Genomic DNA, 16688 nt, shown 5'->3' with positions numbered 1-16688 from the left:
TGGCCCGAATATAAGACTGCCCTGATTGTAAAACGACCCTTTTTCGACTCTTTTTCAAGACTCAAGTTTGAAAAAAATACTTGTTGAACATCAAATTAATTTTTATACAGAAAATAATTATAGTACATCCGAAACAAATGATTATAACAATATATTTTAGAGAAAAAGCATGTTATTTTGCCTAATTCAAATCTTAATATCTGAACATTTAAATACGTAAACTAAAGTGCAATCACATTTGTAAATGAATGGCTTCTGGTTTTTGAAATGTAAACAAACCAATCTGTTGTGATAAAACAACAAAATTGCAATAACTCCATTAACCATCAAAGTGAAGTCTAACTGTAACTGTAGTCTTGAAAGAAATCTAAATAAAGAAAAACATTGCAATAAAAGAAAAATAATGCAAACTGGTCAAACGAGAGTAGCTAAAATCTGTCATAACAGAACATCGCTTCAATGATATCTGGCGCCATCTAGCGTCGTGAATGGTGAGAGTAGCTGAGAGCTGTCATGACAGAACATAGCTTCAATGATATATGGCGCCATCTAGTGTTGTGAATGGGTATAATGTCTAGACCGCGAATATAAGACGACCCCTTCTTTTTCAGTCGTATTTCAATACAAAAAACACCATCTTATATTCGGACCAATACGGTAGTTGATTTGTGCACAGGTATATTAGATTGTGCCAGTGATTTCTGTGAGTCTTTAGCAGACATTTTTGGGTTCTTTTTTTTTTTAACCCTCTGAGTATTCTGCGCTGAACTCTTGTCATCATCTTTGGTGGATGGCCAGTCCTTGGGACAGAAGCAACAGGGCCAAACTCTCTCCATTTGAAGACAACTTCTCTGACTGTCGATTGATGAACATCCAGACTTTTAGAGATGGTTTCGTAGCCTTTCCCAGCTTTATACAAATCAACAATCCTTGATCGCGGGTCTTCAGACAGCTCTTTTGACTGAGCCATGATGCACATCAGACAATGCTTCTCATCAAGACAATTCTTACCCGGTGTGTGTTTTATAGTGTTCAGGGCAGCTTTAAACCACTCATCAGTGATTGGCACACACCTGACTTAAAATGTTTGGTAAAAATTGGTTTCAATTGATCTTTAATTCTCCTTCGGGAGAGGATTCCAGTACGTATTTTTCTCCCCATCTGTCATTGTTTGCATGCTAGCCTCATTAAAAAATGAAAACCTATAAATGTTTGGGGGGGTTTTAAAGCACACACTGTATTTTCATCTGTGTGATTTTAACAAAGCTCAGATTAAATTTGATGAATTTATGCAGAGATGTGAGAAATTCCAAATGTTACTTTTTCATACCACTGTATATCATTTTACTTTGTTATATTTATTTTATTTTTAAATGTTGCCTTATTAGTGTTATTTATGCACCTATTAATAGTGACAATAGAAAACATTTTTTAATTTTATTTGTGACACATCGTCATATCGCCCAGCACTACAGACAAAAAGAAATGTTCCAATCAGGGTTAGGGTTTCTTTTGTTCTAATATCCCTGTGTACACTCTTTAGGCGCTGCTCAAGCGTGTGGTGGTGCCATAGGAACGCAGGAGCTCCATGACCCACCGTTGATATTTGATTTGGAGCATGACCCGGCTGAGGAAACGCCCTTAAAATTTGGAACACCTGAATACCAAGTGATAGCTGAGAGGGTTGCTCGCTGGAGGGAGGCCCTTTTATGGGACATTGCAACCGACAAATCCGTGTCTATGGCTGACTACACAACAGATGAGTCGCAAGTGCCTTGCTGTGAGCCGACACATCCGGTTTGCCGTTGCCTCTGACCTAAGGAATGGATAACCAGTACAGTGTGTGTGTGTGGCTGTGGACTCCGCAGTACGTAGGGTTGTATGTCATGTAGAAGATACAACAAATGAGGGCAGAGGAACAACTAAGCAAACAGAGTTGGAAAAAAAAAACAATGTCAACAGATGGATAGAGAGGCAACTGTGCGATCAATAAGACAAAGAGAAAATATTTGCTCTGTATTCTCCATTATTATTTAGACTAAACACATGACAGCAACTGAAATGTTACAAATACAATAATCAAACAATACTCAAAATGAATGGATTCTGAATCATCTTTATTGATTCTTCATTGTCAGTATGCAACATCTCCATGTAGTCCAAGGTGTCCGACAGCGCCACCTTTTGGCAAAATTAAATGATTACCTACATGTACGGCTCACAAAAATAGCTTTTGATTGAAATTTCGCGAGGAACCTAGAATGCAATACAACGTCTCAACACCATACTTTTCCAAAAGCTTTGAATTTACATGTTCAAGTGTTTTAAATTAAACAATCTGTGACAGTTGTATGCATTACAGAGTCATCCCAAAATTTTAGCTTCCAAGCCAAATATCACATTAATTTTGTTAGTGTTATATATATACATTATCCATACAGTAAAAAAAAAAAAAAAAAAAATTCAAAATACATGGTCAGTTTGCGTTAATGTGTAATACTTTTTTCCATCATAAAACAATATTCAGCATCATGTGGTATATAGCCTTGAGATAACAGTGAAATTTAAGGACCTGTCGCTTCTTGTACCATCAGGCGATTCACATTATTCTATTGGCTCCTTCACATATATTGTTATTTTTACATTAGTGAGTAGGTAAGCATCGCCTTGCTTCTGCTAGAATTCGTCATAGCTGCATTCTTAAATCACATACACTATTACTTTAAAGTGCATGATTGAAATGCTCTAATTTGAAATACTCATTTGGCGGAGATGGCAACTAAAACTGCAAGGCTTTGTTAATAAAAAAAAAAATAAAAAAAAGTCCCTTAAGGTTAATCTTAAAAAGCAAAAAAAAAAAAAAAGAAAACCCTTAACACATTACAAAAGCATCCTCTTGCATACCTAATTGCAACAATACTTTGCAAGAAGCCTATTGCGTAGAAATATATATATAAAAAAGTCATCTTTAATAACCGTCACTAAGGAGTTTTTCGCATACTTCCTTTGGTTTCTTTTCAGCAGGAATACTGTACACCAAAGCTACTTTTTCCCCCCGACAACTTTGTGCTTTAGCCCGCTGATGAGCATAGGCTGAGGGGAATGCACTTTACAGCATGCATGCCTATTGTATGAGATTATGGTCTTACCTCACAACTGTGAAGATGGCAAAAAAAACCTAATACTCGTGTAATATGAATATGTACGCATAATGTGCATTTATTTTGTTGCCATGACAAAACAGGTACAATGTGTTTTTACTAGGGTCATACTAAAATAGGAAAAAGAACAATGGAATCTTGTGAAATTACACATTTCTCTCCTCTTTAAATGTGTTTTAATTATATAATCACTAATATAATTACTGAAACATTGAAATTTTAAATTTATTCTCAGGAAAAATAAATGTATTCTCATAAATTGACAAAATTTACCCTAACAATGTCTCACATATTTCTACGATATTAGATCATTTGTGCATTATAACCACCAACTGTACTTGGATGTTTCTCATCAACCAAAAAATTTTCAAGAATAATGACCATTATTTATTTATTTTTAATTAATTTTATTTTCTGAAATTTAGTAGCCGCACAGGCGCGAGCAGATGAACAATTCACGCACTTGCACTGTTGCAGATTTGCCCCCATCAAGAGCGGCAATCTGTAGCCTAGTGTTAAATTAATGACCTTTTATATGTAATATGTATTTCTTGCAGACCTATTAATTGGATTTCTTAATTATTCTCTGAAAATTCTAAAAACACTCACTTTATATAAATAACGGCTTCATACTTATAAAATATATTTTTCAAAATCAAAGTGTACTTTCATAGAATAATGACTTTATTCTTTAAGACTTTTTCAGGTGAATGCATGACTTACAATACTCTAAAATTCTATCTTTACTCTCATCAAAGTCACAATTTTACTCCCATAAAATTACAACTTCCTTCTCTAAATATCACGCCATTATTTGCTCTGTTAAACCATGCCTTTGCAATTGTTATGGTATTAATGATGTAATCCTACAAATTGTTCTTTTTTTTTTTTTTTTTTTTTTTTTTTTTTTTTTAAACTTCGGTGTGGTCCTAAGTCTAATACATAAGCGCAAGCAAACCAACATACAAGGTCCACTTTTGGGAATGTTGACCAAGTCAGGTCAGTGCTTCTCACGTGCAGTATGTTTTGATCGCTTATCTCGAACAGTACCTACTCAGAAGCAGTTAAGTCAACAACAAATGGCATGATGTAGCAGGCTAAAAAAGTAACCTCTAAATTACACATACAATGCATTTTGCTCATATGATGAAGCAACGTCACAAAAACTCTTTAACACTGTACTCGTCGGTGTAATACCGACGTGTGATGTTCCAAATGAGTGAAATGTCCACTCCTTATGTGTTAATGTGTTTCCAGGACTACACAGAATCCAGAAAACACCAGAATGTAACTATTTGGTAGAATTAGACCCTCGACCTGCAGGGGTACGTTATGCGTGGAAAAAGGAGGCGGCTGGTTTTCATGCGTTTTGCAATTCTGTCTGCGTTGAGAAGGAAATGATGGCTAGTGATGGAGCATTGAGAGTTAATTTAGTTACTGATTGGAGGAAATTCATTTTCATCATCCAGACACATGGGGCCTTCTGCGAACTCGTGCTCTGGGATGACGTCCCCCTTCTGGGCTCCTCCATCCTCTGAGTACCCTGGAAATTGATAAATGAGGCACAGAACAAAGAACATGCTTGAATAGATTAGTAAGGATCGCACGTAACAAAACAGTAACAAAAATAATAATGCGTGATGATGCAATGATTTATTACTGTAACAGCAGCTCCCCTGGGGCAGACTAACAGAGGTGAGGCACCCAATTTGTGCCTAAACTTTCTGACCACCACCATTGCAGTTAAGATGATCCAAAAACACCCTAAATCAAGGGCGTAGGTTTGCATAGGGACGGTAGGGACATAACACTACCAACTTTTCAGGATGCTTAAATTGTCCCCACCAACTTTTAAGCAACCATATTTGCATAATATAATGACTTCAGTTATATAAATCATTTAGATTGTCTTCCTATATGTTGTAAGGATAGAATAGATCCTACCATTATTAAGTGAATTACAGTACTCTCATTATGTTCTTACACTGACCCCTTTTCACTTGCTGAATGTGCCAGTGCATTTTTCGATTAAAAAATGTACGTTTGATTGGCCGATGACTAGATCCCCCCCACACATACACACAGCCCGACAGAAATACAACATGCCGCCTCCCCCTCCCCTTTCAAAGACAAGGGATATTAAAAAATTTTTTCCCGCCAGCAGCTGCTACTGTAAGTAAGACGTCAATGTTGTGGAGGTGGGAAACGCTTCACTAATTTTGCTACTGCTACAGTGCTTCAAGTCGATTTTACTCACTGAGATTTATTGAAATAAGAAAAACAGCCAGCTGAAAATAAGCTTATTTTAAGCAAAACGTTTGTATATTTATTCTTAAAAGAAAAATATGTTTGTCAGAAATGTTCTTAATTCAAGAATATTGTTCAAAACATTATTTGAAAGATATTTTTTTCTTGATTTAGGTGAAAGATGACCAACTTTTAGATGTATGGGCTCAATATGAACAAATAGTAATATTTACTTAAAGTAAGTGGAAGAATCTGACGCATTAATCTGTTAACTAGCCTTTAACACTCAAAAAAAGATGGAGAAAATTATTTGACTAGATTTTTAAAAAAGGATCAGATTAAGACATCATAAATTTGCAGTGTGAAAGTTAGTATATGTCAATACAGATTTATTTTGCATTAATCATTTAGCCTGTCAATTAATTAGGTTCATATTGGTGAGAAATGTAGCCCTGACCCCCATTCACCAAATATGTTTGGTCTTATTAATGTCCCCAAGCAAAAAGCGTACATGTAGGTTATGCTTTTATATCGTCCCTACCAATATTAAGACCAAACCTACGCCTTTGCCCTAAATCCTGGAAAATTTTAAAATCTTGTCCAACTCACCCAAAAGTGTAGTGGAGGAAGGCGGGCTCGAAGGGAGTGCCACAGTAGCTGCATATGATTGGCAGGCTGGTTGGTTGGAGCCCTCCGCTGGTGGCTCATCTTCCTTCTGTTCTGCCTGCTCCTCACTGCCATCAAACAACCTGAAGGGTCCCAGTCAGTGAGTGAATGCGGAGACGACAATTCTGTTTTGTAAATCAGTAGGGTTTTTTTTCTTCAAAAAAAACCACACCTGTGTTTTTGAACCAGCATGCACTCGCCTCCATCTTGTGGGTCAACATTATAGATGTAAAGATAACCGTCTGAGGACGCCACCAGCAAGCGAGGTAGCTTCTGAATCCTGCCAAAATACCGAAAGCAGAAGATAATGTTTACTTGTGATTTTTTTCCACTTAGAAAAATGTATCTCTTACATAGCTAGCGCACAGATGTTCTTCAGGCCAAACATGTTGAGTCGCACGGTGGCGAAGGCTCTGTCTTGATGCATCATGTCGGACACCTGAGCTGGCAAGTAGGTGCTAGCCGCTGTGAACATTTTGCCCACATATGCAGACCATGTAGGCGACTCTTCCTCTTGACTGGAAAGTATAGGAGTTTATTGTTAACTCAAGACAAAAAATACTGGTGTCATCCCTGTGTCATGTGATTTTTAAAACTGTCATCTTGGTGAAAGCGTTATAAGAGATAACGTAATACAGTGAACTTTGGATATTTGTGGTTTGGAATTTTGTTTATTTGGCTTTTTAGGGGGAACTTAGCTTTCATTATTTGCTGTTTTTATGCTCTGAACAAAGCAAAACAGCAGTACTTTGGAGCGATGTAGTGGCATCTTGGTGTCACCAAGGAAACAATTTGAAATGAGTTGAGGAGCTTCATTTTGACTAAATCAGGGATGTCCCGATCACATATTTTTGCACCAGAGTCAGAGTCACCTGATTTTGAGAATCTGCCGATACCGAAAGTTCTAATCCTGTTGCAGTACTGTGCTTCTTACAGTACTTCCTCTTTCCGGCAGTGTTGCGGAGTATAAAACATATACGTTGTATCTTTTGGCAATGCCATTGTAGGTCTGGGTTAGTTTGTTACTTTTTAGCCTTTAAAAAGTAACAAATATATAAATTACGCCTGGACAATATTGGAAAAAATTAAGATTAACAGCAACAACAGCATCTGATGGGATTCACGCATGACTAGGTGCAATTAGACACACAAGAAGAACTCGGTGTCAGGATTAGCGATCAGACAGCACAGAATAGGATGCAACCATACTCACACTCACAAGGGATTCACACAAATCCTGGGTCTACGCCACATGGTTGATTTGTGTACACTCCACCCCTTCCCAATCACTTATCTTTCTGACCCACCCTACCCAATGTCTCTCATTGTGCATCAGCCCCCCTACATGGTGTCAACCGGAAATACACCTAGCTAACAATAGCACTAACATATTCATGGTTAGTGTAATCGTTCAATCTATACTTGTTATTTTTTGTGCTTCTTCTGTCTCTCTCCTTCTTTTATTCTGTCCCCCATAACCCCTTCCTGTTCGCTGCTTTCCCCTAATAAACGAGGCAAGTTGAATGATCACAATGGGGGTATGTCATTCTCCTATCTGATATATTAAAAGACTAATCGGACACTCAGATTTCCATTCTCAGTGTCAAGCAGCTGAACAGGAAAGGTTAAAAAATAATAATAATAACATTGGGATATATATTGCCAAGGCTCCACACTTACTTTCTGCATTGATTGCACTGGTGCGCCTAACATTTTTCTTAAGGTGCACCAGCACAAAATGTAGACGCACCCACATTTTTCATTGTATCACCTCTCCATAACATTCATGTACGGTAATTCATTCTTATTTTCACGAGGAGGGAGGGTGAGAGGCTGTGCGAGCATGAAGCAGAAAAACACATTTTTTAAAAAAACTGAAAACCCAATCTTCCCTGAAAAATGGCGCGATCGGCTCGATTTCCGATCTCGTGATCGGATCGGGACATCCCTAGACTAAATTTGTCCTTTGTTGCCACTTTAGACAAACTGTTAGGTCTGTGTCAATTGCAGATTTCCAATATTTGCAATCGGGAAATGCGACGGATGAACAGATATTGAAACCAACAATTTGAAACCTTCTCCAGGAACTGACATTTTTGTTAGTTATATTATTCTATTATAAAAAAAAAAATTTTTTGTACTTTGGGCTGTGCTGCTCCAATTTGAAGATATGGACCGTCTCCGTGTTGCTGGAGGCACACAGGAACTGCGCATCAGCGCTGAATGACAGTGAACTTATGCTAACATATCTGAAAACAAGAAAGAAAATTGTTATTACTCCACGCTATGCAATGGTATGAAAAAAGTATCTGAACGTTTTGAGAATTTCTCACATTTCTGCATAAAATCACCATCAAATGTGATCTGATCTTTGTCAAAATCACACAGATGAAAAAATAGTGTCTGCTTGAACTAAAACCACCCAAAACATTTATAGGTTTTCATATTTCAATGAGGATATTATGCAAACAATGACAGAAGGGGGAAAATAAGTAAGTGAACCATCACATTTAATGTTTTGTGGCCCCCCTTTGGCAGCAATAACTTCAACCAGACGCTTCCTGTAGCTGCAGATCAGTCTGGCACATGGATCAGGCCTAATCTTGGCCCATTCTTCTCCACAAAACTGTTGTAGTTCAGTCAGATTCCTGGGGTATCTGGCATGAATCGCTGTCTTTAGGTCATGCCACAGCATCTCAGTGGGGTTCAAGTTTGGACTTTGACTTGGCCGCTCCAGAACGTGTATTTTGTTCTTCTGAAACCATTCTGAAGTTGATTGATTTACTTCTGTGTTTTGGATCGTTGTCTTGTTGCAGCATCCATCCTCTTTTTAGCTTCAACTGTCTGACAGGCGGCCTCTGGTTTTCCTGCAAAACATACTGATAAACTTTTGCATTAATTCTTCCATTAATGTTGCAAGTTGTCCATGCCCTGAGGCAGCAAAACAGTCCCAAATCATGATGCTCCCTCCATCATGCTTTCATGTGGGGACGAGGTGTTGATGTTGGTGAGCTGTTCCATTTTTCCTTCACGCATGACGTGTGTTACTCCCAAACAATTCAACTTGGGTTTCAACAGTCCACAAAATATTTTGCCAAAACTTCTGTGGAATGCCCAAGTGCCTTTTTGCGAACATTAGACGAGCAACAATGTTTTTTTAGACAGCAGTGGCTTCCTCCGTGGAGTCCTCCCATGAACACCATTCTTGACCATAGTTTTACATATAGTTAATGTGTGCACAGAGGTACTGGACTATGCCAGTGATTTATGTAAGTCTTTAGCAGACAGTCTAGGGTTCTTTTTTACCACTCTGAGTATTCTGTGCTGAACTCTTGGCGTCATCTTTGGTGGACGGCCACTCTTTGGGAGGTAACAGTGCAACTCTCTCCATTTGTAGACAACTTCTCTGACTGTTGATTGATGAACATCCAGACTTTTAGAGATGGTTTTGTAGCCTTTCCCAGCTTTATACAAATCAACAATCCTTGATCGCAAGTCTTCTACAGCTTTTTTGACTGAGCCATGATGCACATCAGACAATGTTTCTCATCAAAACAATTCTCACCAGGTGTGTGTTGTATAGTGGGCAGGGCAGCTTTAAACCACTCATCAGAGATTGGGCACACACCTGACTTACATTATTTGGTAAAAATTGGTTTTAATTGCTCCAAGTCTCCTTAAGCAGAGGGTTCACTTACTTATTTTTCCACCTTCTGTCATTGTTTGCATGCTATCCACAATAAAACATGAAAACCTATAAATGTTTGAGTGGTATTAGTTAAAGCAGACACTGTTTTTACATCTGTGTGATTTTGACACAGATCAGATCAGATTTGATTGTGATTTTATGCAGAAATTTGAGAAATTCCAAAAGGTTCAGTTACTTTTTCATCCCCCTGTAACACACACAGTATTAACATATTGATCTTGAACGGTCAATGTATTAATCCACTTTCAGTGTATTGCTGCATCCCAAAAGGAATGATCTCAACCTATCACAGTAGCGATAATGTGTTCCACCCCTTACGTCAACCAGTGGCTGCTAAACTCCTCGGCTCAAGTACTTTCCCCAGCTGACTAATAAATGTCAGCTGTTCGCCACGCTGCTCTTTATATCTCTCACACCTCTACTATGGAACATCTGTGTTATGAACTGTATGACGAGTAAGGGCTTGCTCAATGTGGTGTATTTGACACTGGCCACAGCATACTATTCTTGGTAAATTAATTACATGCTTATTGAATATGGATTTCCACTCCAGTTTTTTGGGCTATTTAGCTGGATTACAATATCCGAAATGATATGAACACTAACCTTTTCATCCCTCGTCGAAACTCAAACAACCTCTGACCTTCAGGAATGCTGAACACCCTGATAACCGTGCCCTGTGGTGGAAGACAGACCTTGGTAGCAAATACTTGTGAATGTGGCGGAAGAAGTTGAAGAGAAGTACTCACTTTCTCTGAAGCACTGGCGAGTTTAGTGCCAGAGGCGTTGAAGGTGAGCGCCGCCAAGGGGCTAGCATGGGCCTGGATCAGCGTCACAGTGCTCTTAACGGAGAAACCGGTCCATAGTTGCAAATCAGCTGTGATTTTAATTTTACTATGATGCAGACTTACCAGGTTGTTTGCATCGTACACAGTGATCTCTCCAATAGTGGCACTACCAGGATACGCCAAGAAAGAGTTACCGTGGTTGACGGACAGGGCACAGAGACCTGGGAAGGTGGGGCAAGCAGAGCTTTTAGGATGTGACAAGTAATGTATGTCAATCTGTATCCCTTCGGCATCTTACAACTTTCCTTTTAATCAAAGCTTTAGCTCAGTCTCAAAGGAAATGGATCGCACAAAAACGGTTTATACATCCAACCATAGCACGATTAATGGCTTTTTGCCTACCTGAGGGGTTGGTAGGGGTGTTGAGGAGGGTCTTAAGGAGTTTCATGTCTTTAATATTGTGGATATAAATGGATTCCTCCAGGCAAACCACCAGTCGCTGGCGGGCAGACAGACATCGTAAATATCAAACACGCTGAACCTGACAACTAAGTACTTCAACTGCCAATTTGCAGTCCACCAGCCCAAACAATGGTGAGAATTTATTCCATCATCTTACCTGTCTGTTAAGCCTGACGCTGAGGATGTTGTTGGTGTAGCTGTAGTTGCAGATCTCAGTCCCTTTCTTAAAATGATAGACGTTCATCCGTCGCGGTACGGATTGGCTCACCACCACCACCAGGCTGCTGGAGAACAGCCGCTCCACGATGCACACGTCGGGACACTCCACTGAGTGAGAGGAAAATTTTCGGCTTATTGCTGGGTATCAACGGCAGTGAATGAGTTAAAATTATAGCACATGAATTCGTCAACAATACAATCAACAGTAAAGAAATGTGTTTTTCAGACTTTGCTGAGACAATGTTTTCCATATATTTAACAGTAATGTATATCATTATGCCTGAGGGGAAGCATTTTCTCACCTCCCTCATGGATGCAGTCCAGTTTGTCTACAGCAGTGACTGAGAAGAGACGGTACCCAGTCTTCGTGCCCACCGACAAAGAACTAAACACACACCAAAGGGTCTTAGCAGCAGCAAGTATAGGATACATGCCCTTAACTAAAAAAAAAGTGAAGCTAATGTATCATTGCTCATTGCTTTGGTTCCAGGTATATGTAATTCACCCATGTAGCAGACAAAATTAGAGCTGTGACAGTCTGTGGTACCCTCTGCACCTCTGAAAAATTACATTGATCTGTATTAATCGATGAATAAGGGCATGTCGGCTGAGAGTAGGCCACCTTTTTAAGCAGTGCCAGCAAGTTTTTTTTGTTTTTTTTATTACAGAATGAACACCTGAAGCCCTAGGATGAGGTACTGTTGGTTCTACTCCAGGTGTGAACTGAATTGTCATAATTACTGAAGCGCAAAATCTATGGTTTAGTACGCACCTTGGTTTTAAAGTGAGGGTTAAGTGTGTGCTATTTTGCTGCAGATTTTTGTCACCTTGATTTAGGTGCCACATTTCAGCTTTCTGACATGTTTAATATTAGAGGCATGAAAATTTTCCGATTTTTAGATTATTCGTGATTCGAGAACGATTCACAAACATCCAAATTCCGATTATTGAAATACGCCAAATAAAGCTGAACTAAATCAGTCATTACGGTCTTCGGGACGCAATGAGGAACGGACCGACAACTTATGCCGCTAGATTAAAAAAAACAAGAATACCTAACTGCGGCCGACAGCCGCTTCAAACAACGCCCAAACAACGTTACTACAAACTACGTCCAAATAATGCTACGGTAGCTATCACATGTATATAGAACTAGATGCGAAATGATGGACTCGGCGGCGTTAGCAGGACATATATAGAGAACTAGATGCGAAATGACAAACGACGGCGTTAGTAAACAGCCGCCATCTTAAAGGAGTAGATTTCTGGGAAAAGCTTTTGTAGCGAACCTTCCGAGCGAACCTAATTAACTTTTTATCTAAAATACTCCTAAATTGGCAAAATCTGGACTAATCTATCTTTAAATGATGAAACAGTTGTAAAACTTTCACATGTCGAATACAGAATGGGGACTTGAGTATTTTATACTGTTTTCAAATGTTAACTTGATAGTGAAATAGTAGTTTACTTAAACCGGAGATAATTTTTGTACATTTTTTTAAACTAATGTCAAAACATTAAAAGCAGCTAATAGCTTGGGGGGGGGGGTGTATCAATGATAGATTTATAATCGAATCGTAGCCTCTAAATCACAATCGTAATGGAATTGTTAGGTGCCCCAGGATTCCCACCTCTACTTTATATCCATTTAATTATCTGTATTTGGAAATGTTATCTTTTTTCAGAATTGTATATCCAAGTACTGTACGTTATTTTATTTGTTGTTTTTGCATTACAAACTTTTTTTTTTTTTATTCTGTTATGTTTTCCACTGCAAAGTAGTCTTATTTGTGTTACTTTTATCTGGCCTGAGTGCTTTATCATGCTGTTTTTTTTAATTTAAAAAAAAAATCAAAACATAAAAGTCATGTAAAGACAACAGTGTAATACCGCTGTAGTTTACAGCAGGAATCACAGATGAACTTACGGTTTCTTTAACTCTAAGGTTAGATGTATCTTTGTAAAATAAGAACATAAGAACTCTAAATAGCCCCTTGACATTAACGTCGTTTTGGAAAACATGCTGTTAAATCAAAAGTGTCAAAGTGTTTTCATGCCAGTTTTAATGCGGGTATTACATACATTGGTATTACTTCATGTAGGTTGCATCTATGTAAAAGACATAACTACACTAAATTGTAGGGCTGTAACTAATGATTATTTTTATGATCGATTAATCGGTCAATTAATTAAACGATCTACCGATTAATCGGACAGATGTCACTTTTTTATTTTTTTGTGGTTTAGGCATGTTGTAAGTAACAATGAAGACAAAGTGGGTGACTATTTCCTTCAAATATAATATTTTATTACAGCTTCTGACTTAACTGTAGTCTACAATCGTACTGTTTTAAGTACATAAAACTTGTTAAAGTTTTTAATCAAGGCTCTGAGTATAAAACATCAAAAGAATTTCACAGTACACAAAACAGAAAAGTCCTGTTCATTCAAATAAAGTGTTGCTGATCAACTTTTTTTTACGGGCAAAGTGCTGATATAAATTGGGTCAATTACGCATTCATTTTCTCTAAACTCAACAACAAAATCAAATGAGGAGGCAGACTGTAATGAATCTGTTTACTTTATCAAACAGTTGTTAATAAATACAATCCAAATCTTGATTTCAAAGCACACTCTCTTGTATGACAATTTACAATTTGAATGGGAGTTTGTGTTGAAAGGAGACTCAAAGCTGTTATATAAATTAGTTTATGTGTGTATGGTTTTTTTATAATAAGAAACGAGACAACTTTACAATCTAACAGTAACTCAGGTGCCAATATGCTTCTCCAAAACACAATACAAACTTACACTTCAGACACTTATTAGCATAATCGCTCATTAGCTTAGCGCCCCATGCTAAGTACCGGTAGTAACATCTCATCAACAAAGAATGCAAACAATATAACTGGCTTCATTTACTAACCTCTGACAGAGGCACATATAATTCATTCAGCAACCCAACCTGACCAAGACAGAGGACTGACATTGAATAAACGTTGATTTTCCATCAAAATCATCATGGTTGACATCGAAATGTTCTATGTCAAGTGACGTTGAAACAACGTTGTTCTATGGTATATTAGGCGATGGTTGGGTTAACATTGTTGTACAGTTGATGAACTAATGTTGACAAATGGTTGATTTATGATTGACCGGGAAATATGATTGAGAAGTCATTGAATTATGGATGAGTGGGCGTTTTGGTTGAAAACATAAACATTGATTCAGCGTTGTTCAAATACTATTAATAATCGAAATTATTTTTAGGTTTTGTATGGATTTTAACATTGAAACAACATTAATTGAGGGTGCAAAAGTGATGTTGATTCAACGATATAAGATCGACACCGGAATGTCAATCCATCTTTTCAGCGTCGGTCTGCTATCTTGGGAGTGTAGCAGTGAACTCTCTCTTGTTTTAGTACTGCCGGACGGGCATCCTCGCATTACACGGAAACAAGGACCCAAACGTGACTGGTCTTAGCTGCCGGAAAAAAATGATGATCAAATACGCTGGCAATTAATTTATTAATCAATTCGTTGTTGCAGCCTTACTAAATCGCCCCTTGACAATAGCATCCTTGCGGAAAACATGCTGTTAAATCCAAAGGGAGTGTTAAAGGTTTTTCACGCTGGTTTTAAAGCGCGTATTACATTGTTTTAACTTCATGTAGGTTAAATCTTTGTAAAATAAAGACATGTTTAACTGTTAATTCTCATGTCCCCAAAAATCCAATTACGGGTAGGTTTTACTGACAACACAGAGGGAGATGATTTTAATATTTTAATAATTTTTCTGAAAGTTAAAATGATACACTTTATGATGATATACATCAGGCAGGCTTTTTAGAAATTGATTAGAATTTAACTTTTTCACTGATGATGACCAATACTGAAACTCTTGGCAGAAACAGATGAACCATTGTACCCTATGATTGGGGTTGTCTAATATACTCAGTCAAAAGCAAATTCTACTCAAGGGCCCATGGAGTCGTGAGCCAGCTTTGCCAAGTGCTTATCAAAGTAATTATACAACAGGCAGGTGCGTCAATGATCTTGTGTTCGTGCAGGGCAGCGAAGGCCCCGAGGTTGCTTACGTGGTGTCCTGGTTAAACGAGGCACAGATGAAGCCTCGTAGCATCTCGGGGCCGCCGTCCACTTCGTCTTGGGAATCCATCCGAGCCTCCAGTTTTCGCTGGCCGAGCTCAGAGGCCTCAAGATCGCCTCGATCCACACCGGGGCCCCCCGCTTTCCCCTCCTCCGCCACCCCGACTCCAACCGCCACGCTCACAGTCCTCTGGGAGAGGAATGTCCGGACGGACTAGCCCCGGATGGTACGCATGCAGGCACCGGGAGCGAACTACCCAGCGATCGCTTTAAACCGGAGATTAAATACACGATTCTAATCGTGTCGCTTCGCGTTGACAAACTACGTCGTTACTGTTATGATTATTAACTTCCAGGCTTCTTCCAGCAAAACAATAACAACCGATGGGAGGAAGCGTCATTCAAGGCGCGTTTCGATTGGTTGGAGGAAGCGCATAAGACCCGCCTTTCAGACGGACATTTGTTTAAAGACTGTGTGTGATTCGTCAAATTGTTTGTCAGTTGATTAGTTGACGCAGCAATGCACTGATTGGTTAAGTACACTCTCGATTGACTATTCTGGTGATTTGATTGGCTATCAGACTTATCAATCTTTGCAGGCTGCTCTTGCTAAACTATTACGGTCACAAGACTCAAATGGGAATGCAAATAACATCAAACAAGCACATAAAAAAATCTTAACCCTTCTAACACAAAGGCAATTTTTTTAAAGTTAAAAAAAAAAAACAATAGGCCACTATAGATCACTGGTGTTCCTAACATTTCTAAATACATAAAATGACTCAAGTCTCTTTTTGACAAAGTAATGTACACATAGGATAGAAAAATATTTAAGTTAAACACAGAAAGGTGAGCATTGATAGCCAGTTTATAGTTGTCAATGGCAGGCAATGGGTTAAGCACCAAAGAATAATTAATTTTCAAAGTAAAACATTTCAATGTTATTTGGGGTCATAACCAGAGTGAATTTTGTTTTTATTAACATTTTATTAATCATAAAAATATACGTGTATAAACAGTATACAAATAACAATAAAAAAAAAAAAGTAATATAATAACTTCAACCTGGCACCCACATATGTGGACATCAAATTTTGGGTTATTGTAGGCCACACCAACAAATGTTAGCTGTGGCCTACATGACCAAAAATGTGTCCACATATGTGGACATGACATTTCAAGTCCATTCAAAGTAGACATGTGCCGATTTCCGGTTTCAAGGTATACCGTGGTATAGAAATGTCACGGTTTCAAAACCGCAAAAAATTTCCCATCATACAGTCCCTAAAGTATTAGCTATTTTTTATGTCCTAATAATGCAGGGAG

At 38.3% G+C, this 16688-nt stretch overlaps 2 protein-coding genes across 7 annotated transcripts in view; one reads left to right on the top strand and one right to left on the bottom strand.

Annotated features, from left to right (window-relative positions):
• The window catches only part of LOC130909404 (archaemetzincin-2-like), a 43528-nt gene extending 40928 nt beyond the window's left edge, over positions 1-2600 (top strand). For 4 of the 5 annotated variants that reach the window (XM_057825817.1, XM_057825818.1, XM_057825816.1 and 1 more), the window contains one exon: positions 1544-2600. In XM_057825817.1, the coding sequence (XP_057681800.1) occupies positions 1544-1815 (272 nt within the window). In that variant the 3' untranslated portion in view covers positions 1816-2600. The remainder of the gene's footprint in view (positions 1-1543) is intronic. The other variant, XM_057825819.1, reaches the window with a different exon arrangement.
• Positions 2101-15780, bottom strand: LOC130909406 (WD repeat domain phosphoinositide-interacting protein 1-like). 2 transcript variants are annotated; one of them, XM_057825825.1, is made up of 12 exons: positions 15353-15779; positions 11555-11637; positions 11191-11360; positions 10974-11070; positions 10695-10792; positions 10533-10625; positions 10390-10460; positions 8216-8323; positions 6428-6592; positions 6247-6354; positions 6018-6157; positions 2101-4704 (listed from the first exon to the last, which is right to left on the bottom strand). In XM_057825825.1, the coding sequence occupies exons 1-12, from the start codon at positions 15430-15432 to the stop codon at positions 4592-4594; spliced, it is 1326 nt and encodes a 441-aa protein (XP_057681808.1). In that variant the 5' UTR covers positions 15433-15779; the 3' UTR covers positions 2101-4591. The 2 variants fall into 2 exon arrangements, with proteins under 2 accessions (XP_057681808.1, XP_057681807.1); XM_057825824.1 differs by having other exon boundaries at positions 10533-10792; positions 15353-15780.
• Positions 15781-16688: the final 908 nt, after the last annotated feature.

The sequence above is a fragment of the Corythoichthys intestinalis genome, chromosome 21, assembly GCF_030265065.1.
Source record: "Corythoichthys intestinalis isolate RoL2023-P3 chromosome 21, ASM3026506v1, whole genome shotgun sequence".
Lineage (NCBI taxonomy): Eukaryota > Metazoa > Chordata > Actinopteri > Syngnathiformes > Syngnathidae > Corythoichthys > Corythoichthys intestinalis.
Note: the sequence above shows the minus strand (reverse complement) of the source record. Positions and strands in the feature narration are given on the sequence as shown.